Here is a 13,149-nt window from a genome sequence, read left to right on the forward strand (position 1 = left end):
CAGCTACAAAACTTTGCTGTAATTTAATTAATTGTCAGTATATTTACACATTTTGCCACTGGTTGTCTTAATTTAAGCTTTAAAGCCCAGACTCATGAGAATAATAGTGTGTAATAACAGAATGGTCCTGATTGAATTTTTGTGGTCCATTGCTCTTTAATGGAGGCCAGTGACCTTTAATAGAGGATGCTATTAGATAAAGTTAGCAACAGAGAAAGAATCTTTTCATCAAAGATAGCATCTGCTGGACACCCTGAAGAAGCTCTCTAGTCTCTCTGGATCTGATCTACTGTAACTGCTTTGGGCTAAAATTACAAGACACAATGAGAGCGCGATACCGCAGTCAGCCATGTTTAAAGAATAATTCAGAGTTATCATAAGTTGAGTCTCATTGTTAGAACTCTGGCCACCATTCCCATTTGTGATAATAACTTCATCCTCAGCAAATCAGACAGGCAAAGCCAAACTTATTTTGAAGGAAAACATGGTCAGGAGTAAAATGATTACATAAACTCATAAACATTGCCCATCTGTCATTAACTATCTTAACAACCATGATTTTGGTGTTCTGTTGACTTTTTACCTAGAGCCACAAGAAAGTCAAAAATGTGACCTCGTCTAATCTAGGAAACATCTCAATATCTTCGGGATGGAAATTTGGTACAGTTGTTCTTTGTTGCCAGAGGATGAATCTTAATGACTCATCATGACTCAACATTTCACTGTGCCCAACATCATAGTGTATGACCAAATACCTACTAAAATTAAGCTGTGCTTTGTGTTCACGCCTAATTAAAAATGTTAGCATGCTAACCTACTAAACTAAGGTCTGTACTGAAGCATTGTCAAAACTTTATTATTGTTACAACCTGCTAGATGTTTCTTGCCTTATCACACTTCATTATAGCAATATCATCAGGTTGATCATCACAGCAAACAGAAAAGATGTCTCCTGAAAGAACTGAATGGGACTACAGTTTCCTTTCCTTGTCTTGAAATGTCTATCTCAGTTACCCTGCTTCTATAACTAGGCAAGAGTCCTCTTTTTTTAGCGGTGATGGTGCAGTGCTGTGGACGGTGGATGGATCGAGGACAGCGTGAAAGAGCTGTGAAAGACAAAGCCACAACAGAAAAAACAGGTAACAGCATATCCAGCGGACTGAGGGCTGATGGGAGAGAGGCAGGGGGCGGGGACGCGGGATGGGACCCTACCTCCCGTGATCATTGAACTTAGAACCCTAGCCACCATGGTGGGTGGTCGTGGTCAGTGGTGGTGGTGGGGGTTTAAAGGGACACACAGAACATGCTGGAAACTCTGTACCTTTCAGTGTGCCTTCAGAGAGGGCCCAACTCACCCCCGGAACCAATAAATCTAGAGGAATGAGACTGTGTTAGTCAAGGAGAAGCAGTAGAAAGCAAGGAAGGAAGGATGGAGAGTTAGAAACAGGAGAGAGGCAAAGAGAGAGAAAGAGGGAAAGAAGGATGGAGTAAGGCCAGAAGGAAGCGATGAAAGATTAAGCTGGTTTATGTTCCTACGTTTCGTCTTTCCAGTGATTCTGAGTCCAGTTCATGGGGGTTTTGTTTTGTCACAATTGGGAAGCTGTTGTCTCTTAAACCAAAGAAGACATTTACAACCACCTTAGAAAGTGTATCATACCGAGTTACAACAGTAAGCGCCTGCCTTTTTGTGTTGCTATTTTGCTAATAAATATAGCCGCTTCTTCACCCTAAACAGTACTCCGCATGAAAAGGTGGCAAAAAAATACAAAGCCCCAAAAAAAGAAGTCATACTTCAGTTAAACACAGTCAGAAATATAAAGGATTTTGTGTGATTTCAAAACCTTGTGATATAATGTGTACGTGTTGGACCGAGTGTGCAAAGGTGTGGAAGAGTCTCTCGATTGGTCGGATACCCTTGGCAGACGCCTCCTGAAAAAGGAAGATCAGTCTCTATCTGTATTTCTCAAGAGTTGGACAGAAACATTCCTCTCAAATTAAATTATCATGTCATGTAGATGGAAACAAAGGAATTTACTATTTCAGCTTTAAGAAATGAATGGTGTCCACTGCTCCTAGTAGATATTTTTTTAAAAAGTGCCTTTGGATTATGTGAGTGAAACACTTTAAGTTTAGGCACTAAATCCACAAAAAGCGTAATGCTAGCTGAGCTAGCACCTGTATTTTTATTTTTAGGAAGCAGTGGAAAGAATAAAAACCAAACCAAGCAGTTCGTCACCAACTCCTATACAGCCGAAGGGGAGGGGGAACAGACAGGAACAGGAATTAGCTAAATCTCTCGCAGTATCTCAGATCTTAGCTACAGGAAAACCAAAGAGACTCTTCATTTTCTCTGAGATTTTAGTCTATCCCTGCCCCTGCGGCTGTACTAAACCACATGCAGAAGAGGGGAAGGGAGGGGGGTTGTCTTGTTTTTGTTTAGGGCGATTAAATTATCAACAACTCCCCCTCCCTCTAGCTCCATATACCCACCACCATGCAAGCCCCGTCTGTCAGCACTCACTGGGCATGCTCCAAGGGGCCATCCCAAGCACGGCGTCTATGGTAGTCCAGGCAAAGGAAGGGGGAGGGTAAGGAAGGGGGGCTAAAATTAGCGGTCAGCTGCCCTAGCTCTGCAAAGTGGCTGATTATGGAAGCTTTTCTTAACATCCAACTTGGTAAAATTGATATTAGAGTTGAAGAGGAGCCTCCACAGTCTGCAACAGAGTCTGCAGAGCCAGAAAAGATAGCCACCGGACTGCAAGAAAAACTAGGCAGAGGGTCTACCGGGAAAGGAAAAGAGGAGGGTTGTACCGCAGAGTAGTTGGTACTAGCTCACTAATTGCGTTCTTCTGATTTCGGCCAAACCAAATCAAAAAGCAAAATGTAAAAAAAAGGTTCAAGCTCAAATCAAGCAGGACTCAGAAAGAAGTGGAAAGACTACCGACCAGCCAGCTCCTTCTCCTTACTCCGTCTCTTTTTCTCCATGCGTTTCAGTCTCTTCTCCTCCCTGCGCTTGGCCTCCTCAGCCTCCTGGTGGCGCCGACACTTGTGGAAGTTCTCCACCACCACACCAACGAACATGTTGAGCACAAAGAAGGCCACGATCAGCAGAAAGGAGATGAAGTAGAGCAGCATCCATGGGTTATAGTTCATAATTGGCTGAAACATACACAGAAAACAAACAATTTTATAAAGATTTACAGTAGAAGCCCTCTTTTACTTTATGTAGTTGTTAAAGTCATATTGACTGTGAACAGACAATATTAGTACATAATTTTGGGTGGATTGCCTAAAATGATTTTCTTTGGCTGTAGCCAAACAAAATGTGCTCTGGTACTCTGGGTGTATTTTACATGTGCGTCATGAGTGTTTCTGTATACAGATGAGAAAGTTTGAATGTATTAACCTGTTGATCCACTCCTACGGCATCTAGTCCATCATACATAATATCTACCCAGCCATCTTTTGACGCCAGAACAAACAGAGACATCAAAGCCTGTGACAGAGAAGGAGAAGAAGGGATGAAATAGAAATACAGCACTAATAGACTTCCATAAACTTCATATTGCAGCCATTCAGCAAAATATTTGTTTATTTTTATGATCAGAAATCTGGACATTTCTGAGGCCTCACCTGTCCCAAGTTGTCAAAGTTGTACTTGTGTCTGACCCATTTGTATTTGGCCAGCAAACAGTCTGACTTGTTGGTAATGTTCCTTACATCTTCTCCCTGACAAACAAAGAACTTCCCCTTGAACAGCTGGGAAGACAAAGACATACACATCCTTTACTTTCCAATGAATCCAAACAGAAAATACATTACTACAGTATGCTTTCTGCAGTAGGTTTGGTTTCAGAAATTGAGAGAGGGGTCAAAATAGGTCAGTTTAGTTGGTAGTACTTCAGTAGTACTTCATGTATGCATACACTATTGATTTTCCAAAATGTTTTTTTTTTTTTTTTGTCCTTCCATAGCTGCAGAAGTCTAACATATTACAGTTACAAATGCTGGTAAGTTATTTCAACTTTGTTCAAGTCTATCTTAAAACAATATTCATTTTCCCAAATACATATGTTAAAAGAGTTAGACACACTTCCCCACTTTCTTTACATGCATTTAAATAAGTACATACTGTACATCTCATATCCAGAAGCTTCATATGATTTCAAAAATTTGCTGAGGAACCCGATAAGTCATTTTCTTGTGTTGTTTTGTTTTTATCCATGCACAGGAGAGCTGCAGTTGGGCAATATCTTTGTTTTATTATTGATAAAAAGTGGGTTGGTTTCCAGCGGCTCTAAGACCAGCTTGAAGCTCAGCAGTAGACCACAGAGACGTAACACCGCTGGTGATACAGGGATCAGTCTTCTCAACAGGGTGGAGAAAACAGCAGAAAGGCATAAACCTTCTGATCTAACTCTTGTCAAGAAAGCGATTTACAGGATTTATTTACATTTTTAGAATGCATATGTATCATGATAGATCCTTACCACCTTAGCTTTAACAACAACAACAAAAAAAAAATCTGAGACAATACAATGAATCTGTTTTCCTGAGAACACGGCCTGGCAAAGTATCCAGTCAGGCTATGTCAGTTAAACAGGTTTGGGTTATATCGTTAGGGTAATGGCTGAGCTGATGGTCAACTTAAAGCCTACAAAATACAGCAATAGCCTCTTGGTGTATATCAGAAATATGTAAGAAAAAATGTAGGTCACTGAGTGACCACACCCAGCTGGCAACATTTCAAATATTTTCAATGCCGAAGGTTAAGGGCAGTGCAGTGAATTCCATGGACGTCTTTTAATGAGCGACAGTCACTGCCTCTTGGTATCGTCACAGCCATTAACCCTTCATGACACTTATTTTTGCAGACAGATGGTTTATGGACATAAACATGCTGATGACGGATAGCAGAAGTCTGAACTACGCCAAGGGCAAAGAGCTCGTTGGTATAGATTGAACCTTGGGCTGTTAGCCATGAAACCTCCATTGCGACTAGATGAGCATACATAATTATCCCAGCATGTGAGTTATAGTGTACAGAGTGCATGGAAAAACTATTTTTCTGCTGAGATTTTTTGATGTATATACTACTAAAATGGGACAGGAGAAAGTGAAGAATTGTGGGAATATTTGTCACAAGTCAAATTCTTGCAGCGTACAAGGAGGAGGGATAATGTTTCGGTGTAATGGCCGACTAGACTGTGGTCTCACTGCCTTTTTCTTTTCTCATTATTTCTGTCCTCCCCTTTGCCCAGTCTCCCCTCTCACCTGTACTCCCAAGATGCCAAAGATAATGAAGAAGGCGCAGCAGATGACCACGATGTTGCCGATGGGCTTCAGTGACGACATCAGGGTCTCTACCACCAGCTTCAGCCCCGGGGCTCTGCTGATCACACTGGAACACAGCATATAATAGGTTTTAGTGCACTGCCTGTATGTGTGTTTGAGTGTGTATATGTGGGGCATTTACAGTACAGCTCATACCAGATGGAGCAAGGACGCCTGCAGCCTTCCAACCCACAACCCCAGCACACCCTCAGGCCATAACCCTGTCTGCACACACACTTCTACACACATAAACCCCTTTATTTCCGTTGTTTTTTTTTATTTGACCACAGTCAGAAACCCTTTTTCTCATTTTCACACATTTTAGAACTTGTCAAAGCAAAAACACTTGTTGGCTTCAAGAAAACTTAACCTTTCATTTATTCACTGCTCTTCTTTTTTCTCTCTTTCACACCTTTCAGTTTAATTCCATTTCTGCAATGAAGGAAACAGACATATCTAATTAAGCCAATGGACTGATGAGGATGTTTAATTAGTGCCAGCATGGTTCCCGGCATGGTTCTTCACTGCAGCTGAGCTTCTCCAGCAGGGTAAAACACAGACGCACATATAGTACAAAAAAAATCAGCACGCACGCTCTGACAGCACACAGGCTTTTGCACTGTGTGTATATGTGCATGCATGAGCAAGATGCAACAGCTCCCCCACCACACACACACACACAAACACACGCTCACATACACCCCAAAGTCAATGTGATAGATAAGATAATACTTTAAAAAGTCTACAAGAGAATAACAATGCTACACAGTCAAAGAGGCTGTCAAGGTGATAATCTGCTCTGCCTTTGACTATCAGTCTTTGTCTTCATCGTATCTTTTCTTCCAAGCAGACAGTTGAGTGAAGGGAGAGTCAATAGCACATTAAGAGAAGACATGAGATAATAAAAGGCCAGGGCTGACCAAGGCCACTGATCAATAGCCTTGATCAGAGAATAACGAGCGTATAGCTACAACTCATCACTTTGCACCTCACTGCCTTTCATGATGTTCTGTTGAAAAGCTATGGACTGCAGTACCAGCACTGAGCTATAGAGGGTACTATTGTTCAAGAACTGTATCTGCATATTAGGACTGATGCAGTTATGGTGGTATGGGAACACGTTTGCATTGAAGTCATTGACCAGGAGGGGATCTGAGTCCAGTTTCAGTATATTTGTCTGGAGAATAGTTTACCTTTCAATTCGAGCAATGCTGACTCATATTTTTACAGTTAAATAGAAATGCAAAGCACTAAAGACTCGCTGAAGATGTTCATTGAATGTATCCTTTTAGCTCAAATGTTTAGCTCCTGATCTAGACCAACATGCCATTCTGCGCTTGTCTCTCTAAAAAAGAGAGAGTTATAAAATTAGTTTAAGAATAAAATAGATGCCATAAAAGTGGAATTACAAAGAAAGAAAAAATAAGATACTTGCTGGTGAGGTCAGAGAGTTTGCAGATTTCATCTTCTCTCAGTTCAGTGGCTCAGATCACACATTACCTGTACAAAGAGATGTTTCCACACATTGCTGCTTTGCATATGAAAACCCCAAGTCAACCTCTCCACTTCTTTACATCATGTTCTCTTTTTGAGATCCACTCTAACAAATGTGCCGAAGTGAAAAGGCTTAAGGAGGGAAACGCAGGAGAGACGAGCTTCTTATTACGAGTCAATACACTCTGATGATGCGGTGTGTGAAGGACACACACTGCGATGGGCTCTTCTCCGTAAAGTCTATTTGCATATGACATAAAAAAGAAAGGATAAGGAGGAGCTGGCTGGAGAGAGCTGGGGAGGGGAGTAAGCGCTCGCTTCTTCTAATCTATCTCTCTGCATAATTTCACAGCAGTTCGCAGTGTGTCCTTTGTGTGCTCTACAAAGGAGTAGGAAGGATTCTGCTGCGATGCACAACACCTGCACACATGCAATACTCATCTCTCTCTCCTCTACCAGTATATCCCTCACACTTAGGAAAGAGAACAACAAGTAAGGCAGTAAGTGGCAGGCTTGTTCCCACAGCACAAACACTGGGTGTAATTAAGAGACGTGGGGAGGCTGAAACAGGGAATGGAGGGAGGAGGGCTGGGGAGTTGCAGGGATAAAAAGGGAATAAAAAATCAGGCAGCTACTGTTTTCTCACTTTTTTGTCTAAACTTTGTTTCTCTTTCCACCTTGCTGTGTAAATCTCTTCCCACTCTCCTCTTTTTCAACCCACAGCCGTCCTTCCCTTTCAGCTGTCAAACTTTACCACTCGCTGTTTTTGTACCCGCCGACAAATGAGCGAAATGTAAACCGTGGGCCAGAGAATTCAGGTGGCACACTGAAGAATCAGGCCCTGAGTTAATTGGCGACACCATCAGCGGTGTCACACACAAGGCGTGAGGGTCAAACAAATGTACACACTAAGCGAGAAGGCACATAAACTACCCTGTGGAAGCCTTAGGATAATTACATCATCATCAAGTGATAGATGAGCTCAAAGGCTGAGTCGACAGGGGTCAACCACGGGGGTGTGTGTGTGTGTGGGGGGGGTTATCAATAAAGAAACCTGTTGGCCAGCCATGACCTCACAAACACCACAAAGCTGTTTAGATCAGTCTGTTGGGTGGCAGGTACAATTAATGGACACGCGCCAGTGTGGAGGAGTTGCAGCTGAACTGTCAACGAGGTGTAGGTGGTGTTGGCTGACATAAAAGTGCCATTTGGTGACACAGGGTACTAATGTCTGGGCTTCCCTGAGGCCGGCCCTCCGCTCAGGTTGTAGGTTTGATGAATGGCTGCAGAGGTGTGTGTGTGTGTGTGTGTGTGTGTGTGTGTGTGTGTGTTCTGTTAAACAAAAACGATGCATCATTCTGTCAGACGCACACGCGCACTCTCATGTTCACCCCCGTGGATCCTCCTCTCTTGTGCAATCCAGTGCCGGTCATCTCTAACGAGGAACAGACTCACGCACACAAACACATTCACACTCGCCAAAAGTCACCTGTTTGCTGCAACAACCCTCACACAAACACATGTAGCAGGCAACTCAAGATTATGCTGACGGTGGCGCCCGTGTGAACCCCACGTGCGCTGCGCTGCCAGAGGGGAAAACACAGACAAGCTCATATTTAATTCAAAGAGCCAGCGAGCGCCAGTCTGCCACAATCGAGCTGCAGTGACAACAAGCTGATATTGAAACTCACACAGAAGAACGACGAGTGACAAAGCTGTGCCTGCCTCGTAACTGTTTTTCTCCAGAATGTGCCTGTCAAACCGTTTGACACACAGTATGGAGAAAAATAGTTTTTAACTTCTTGGCTTAGAAGTTTCACCCATGAAAAATGAAACAATGGAAAAATCATTCTCAAAGTCATTACAGCCTATTGTGGTGACATCACATTTTTTTAATTACATGTAATTATACATTTTTAAAATCACACATCTAACAAACAGGCTCTTTACTGAAAGAAAATGATATATTTGTTGTTTAGAGCCTGACTTTAACTTGATTTGTTTACTATTGCTATTGAATTAAACTATTCTTGTATTGAATTCCACTGATGATGATGAAGATATGTATTTGAGTGATGAGGAAATTTTACCGACTGATTTTATAACTCTGCAAACTATATGATAATGTACCATATAAATATGTCCTACTGGTCTGCAGTTGAAAAAAAGCTGTCTAGCATTTTCCGTTAGCATGGCATCCTGATGATATGCCACACAGAAAGATTTGGACAATGCTGTTTTTTCAGACCACCATCATATCAGATGTGTGTGTGAGAGAGGCTGTGTTTCACTATTGGCTGTGATATCTTAAGAAGTAGTTCACCATGTGGTTAAAAAAGAAGAGACACTAAGCTATATATTTAGTCTATAGCCACCATATACACTAGCAGTAGTTTCTGGCACTGCATCTGAAACATCTAAACATTTTGATCTAAAAGATCAAAATGAGAAATTCAAATGTAACCACATGGCATAAAGGAGAAGATGTGGTAATGCCTGCCATCTTTCAGTCAAACAATGAGTTTACTGAAATGCAACTCCATGTCTCCACAAGCATGGCATTTGTTCACCAGGCTAAATTATCAGAGTTTAAAGTACCTGCTGTACAAGCCATGCAGTACACCCAGCAGCACACTTACACTTTAATATGCTGCAGCCTTTAAATGCTGTGCTACTTGTTTGGGTTGAAAGTTAATAACAACCTTAAAAATGATTTTACAGTATTGCTTTCTCGTAACTCATCTGCAGCCTCAGGGGAGCGAGAGAGACAACCAAGCTCGGCTCTTTCCTCTTTCTTTTTCCATCGTCTCCTGTTCCTCCCTTGCTCACTCTCTGCCTGTCTTCATGCAGTCCTAATCCCATTTTTCTCTCTCTGTCACTTTACATTTTTCTCAAACTGAAGACGTCTCTCCTGAGAGAAGAAGTGGTTGCCCTTTGCTCCTGGGAATACTTCCCCCAAACTTAAAATTTGTCCAATTTTCTCCTGTAATTGCTACATATTTTCTAATCTGACTTTAAAACCTTCCATACTCGACATTAATGCAGCCTTAGCCTCATGGCCCTCTGGGGATTAAATAAGAGAGGGCAAACAGCAGAATAATTTGGAGACAGAAGATTCAGCAGCAGTTAAAATGAGGTGCTCTTTTCAGGCGCTCGGTTTGTCACAGTTGCACCAGATCTAATTAGAAAGGCCCTTGTTTGACAGCAAGCACACTCTCTAATGTCACATTAACATTTTCACTTCTGATCAACGTGCTTGTAATTAATTACGAGTGGCATACTTAACCAAATTCTGAATTATGTTTCAGCATGTTAAATGAAGTATTAGTAGCTTTTTACTCACTCACTCACTTGTTGGCTCTGTTTCCTCCTGCACTCCCTCTCAATTTTCAGTGCCACACCAGAAAATATACCTAGGAGCTCTACCCAAGTAGGTGTACAGATTAAAATTTGTTAGATTTGACTTTGATTGGTAGCTTGTATCAGCAAACACCCTGAGTTGAGAAAGCTATGCTGCTGCTTGCCCCATCTCCACCCCTGCATCCACCTGTAGATTCGAGCCTGAGGAGCAAAGGTTTGTGACTTCCCACTTCCTGCTGGGCTCTTACGAGTGCTTAATCACAGGAAGCGACCAGGTTAGATGCCAAACATCAATACTACTGGTATTCTACATTCACATTAAAATCTTTCTGGCTGACTAATTGGGTTTAATATTTTAATAATTTTTAATATTTTTCCTGTTAAGACTGTAACAGTCACCACTCATCACTGATGTTTGCATGTTCTGAAAGTCTGTTCCAGTATTCCTGAACATAGCAGAAAAGCAGATAAAAAAAATTTGTTTAATTTGGGGCGAGTTGATCAACTGATTGATCTGCTGTGTGACAGAAAGTAATACATTGAAGGCAGGGGGTGTGTAAGATTTCAATTTCATGTCAAAGATGAAAGTTAAAAGAAAAAATACAGAAAAGAGCCATGCTTAGTGGGTAAATTTGGCAGAATGAAAATTAATATTTGATTTTCCTGCTCTTGCTAAGAACTGTGATAAATATTCAAGAGAGGGCAAAGCCCTGAGAGCTCACATTCCCGAGATGAGACGCCAAGCATGTGGCTGTGAGTCAAGTCAAGCGTGAGGCCACATGCATGCAAATGGGACACACACAAACACACACTGGGGCTAAAACTAATGCAGCAAGCACACATGAGGAACCTGTCTGACATTAAAAAAGGACACACACACATATATTTGGAGACGTAAGTGCAAATACAGTCCTCAAATTGGTGATTTCCGCCTTATTTTTGCCCAAATAAACATTACTGAGCAATAGTGTACATGCTGACAATAACACAGGCATAAATGTGCACTAAAACAAATGCCTACACACATACAAAAATACACGCACATATCCCAAAAGCGCCAAAAGGTGGAACATGTCAGAGCTCTGTTTGTTTCCACCTCCGTTCTAAAACAAAGCATCCACATCAGGCAGCTTTTATCGTCCCATGACTTCCATGACATGAAGATACTGACTTCTTAAAATTAGCCACCATGTTTGTCCAGCTAGTGATTTCTTTAAGATCATATAATATAAAAAGTAAGACTTTATTTCGTTCCCCTCAGCAGTATCCGGGGTGGCTGTCTCGTCTTCTCAGCATGTTTGTTCGTCCCTGCGAGAGCCACTTACCGTAACGGCCTCAGGGTCCTCAGCAGCCTCAGCACTCGGAGCATGCCCAGGATCTTGGTGCCCGAATTGGAGATGAGAGACACCAGGATGTCAATAACAGAGATCATCACTAACATCCCGTCCAGAATGTTCCAGCTGCTCCTCAGGTAGGCCTTTTCCCCGAAACACCAGCCCAAAGCTACGATCTGAACATAAACGAGACATAACAGATATCGATATATAGTAGACAGAGATACTATGCTGAGCAGACGACACAATGAGTAAATTGCTGTGGTTACATTTGCCTGGGATACATTTAAAATTTTATATGAAATCCTGTGTAAGTGGCATAAAATTATAGACAAATCAGTAATTCAATATCCACTCTTGTCTGTGTGTTTTGCAGATTTGTTTGTTATGAAGCCATTTTTTTGTACTTATTCAAAGTCCATGCTTAATATCCTATGCACAGTTTATTGACTTTGCAGAGATTGTTTACTTGGAAATTGCCGGCGAAGATGATAAAAGCTGCAAGCATTTTCCAAACCCAATTTGTAATTGTATAGGTTCCACTCATCATTTATTCTGCCCATCTAGTGATCTGCATTTCAGAAAATAACAGAGACTGGCTGGCTTTGTGCTTTTTAGCTCAGGTTTATTAAATCAGGACAACTATTTTAGAACTATTTATGTGTTGCTATATACCTAATGTGACTGAAAAGAGGAAAGAGTAAGAAAGGGGGGTGGGGGGGGGTGGACTTAGTCAACGCTAATCAATGCATAATGGTACATACTGTATGTGAATAATTAGGCAGGAGAATCATTAAAGAGGCGCATCAAACTTTATCAGCACAGATGGGTCACTTTGAAGCTCAGACAGACTTTTCAGATTCTTTACATAAGTAAAAGTACTGATAAAACAATATATTGTATTACAAGTAAAGGTCCTGCATTTCAACTCATACTGGTGACTGATATGTTATTATACTACATCTTTATTAATACTGATGCATCAGTATGCAGCATGTTACTGTTGTAGCTGGTTGAGGTGTAGTTAATTTTAATTATACAGGGGACCCCTTCAAAGGGTCACAAGACGAATCTTATAGGCTGTAAGGTGATTAATGAGGCAACAAAGAAGAAATACACAAAGTTCAGTTGCACAAGTTTATATACATTTTTTAGACTTTAATCTAATTCTGTTTTTTGTGAGGGGAAACAAAAAGTGTTTTCACATTATAGAACTTGATCAGATGCTTTGCTTAAGTAAAATCCTAATGTTTAATGCGTAAACATTAACTTAATATATCATATAAATGCACTGGAGTAAAAAGGGTCCTAGTGGGACAGAATTACATGAAAACTGCACTCCAGCACTGAAATAAATGTTCTTTTTTCCTTTTCATCACTGACTTTAACTTAAAATCTTTGCACTCTGGACTTTTACTTGTAATTGTGCATTTTTACATTATGTTACTCCAACATCTGGAGATAAAATATGTTAATAGTTCTCCCAGTACTATGTTAATTATAATAATGGTAATATGTTAATTAATGCAGATTGAATTAAATAGCACCTCAACCCCCCCCCCCCAAAAAAAAATAATAATAATAATAATAATTTAATTAGGTGAGATGTTTAGCTGATAACCAAACA

General features: G+C 41.0%; 1 protein-coding gene across 9 annotated transcripts in view; it reads right to left on the reverse strand.

The window, feature by feature from the left end:
- The window catches only part of cacna1g (calcium channel, voltage-dependent, T type, alpha 1G subunit), a 134,211-nt gene that overhangs the window by 37,603 nt on the left and 83,459 nt on the right, over positions 1–13,149 (reverse strand). For all 9 annotated transcript variants that reach the window (XM_046376693.1, XM_046376692.1, XM_046376690.1 and 6 more), the window contains 5 exons: positions 11,514–11,698; positions 5,275–5,401; positions 3,634–3,759; positions 3,407–3,496; positions 2,967–3,159 (listed from right to left, as the gene is read on the reverse strand). In XM_046376693.1, coding sequence (XP_046232649.1) covers positions 2,967–3,159; positions 3,407–3,496; positions 3,634–3,759; positions 5,275–5,401; positions 11,514–11,698 — 721 coding nt within the window. The remainder of the gene's footprint in view (positions 1–2,966; positions 3,160–3,406; positions 3,497–3,633; positions 3,760–5,274; positions 5,402–11,513; positions 11,699–13,149) is intronic.

Source organism: Scatophagus argus, chromosome 21 (assembly GCF_020382885.2).
Source record: "Scatophagus argus isolate fScaArg1 chromosome 21, fScaArg1.pri, whole genome shotgun sequence".
NCBI classification, from domain to species: Eukaryota; Metazoa; Chordata; class Actinopteri; family Scatophagidae; genus Scatophagus; species Scatophagus argus.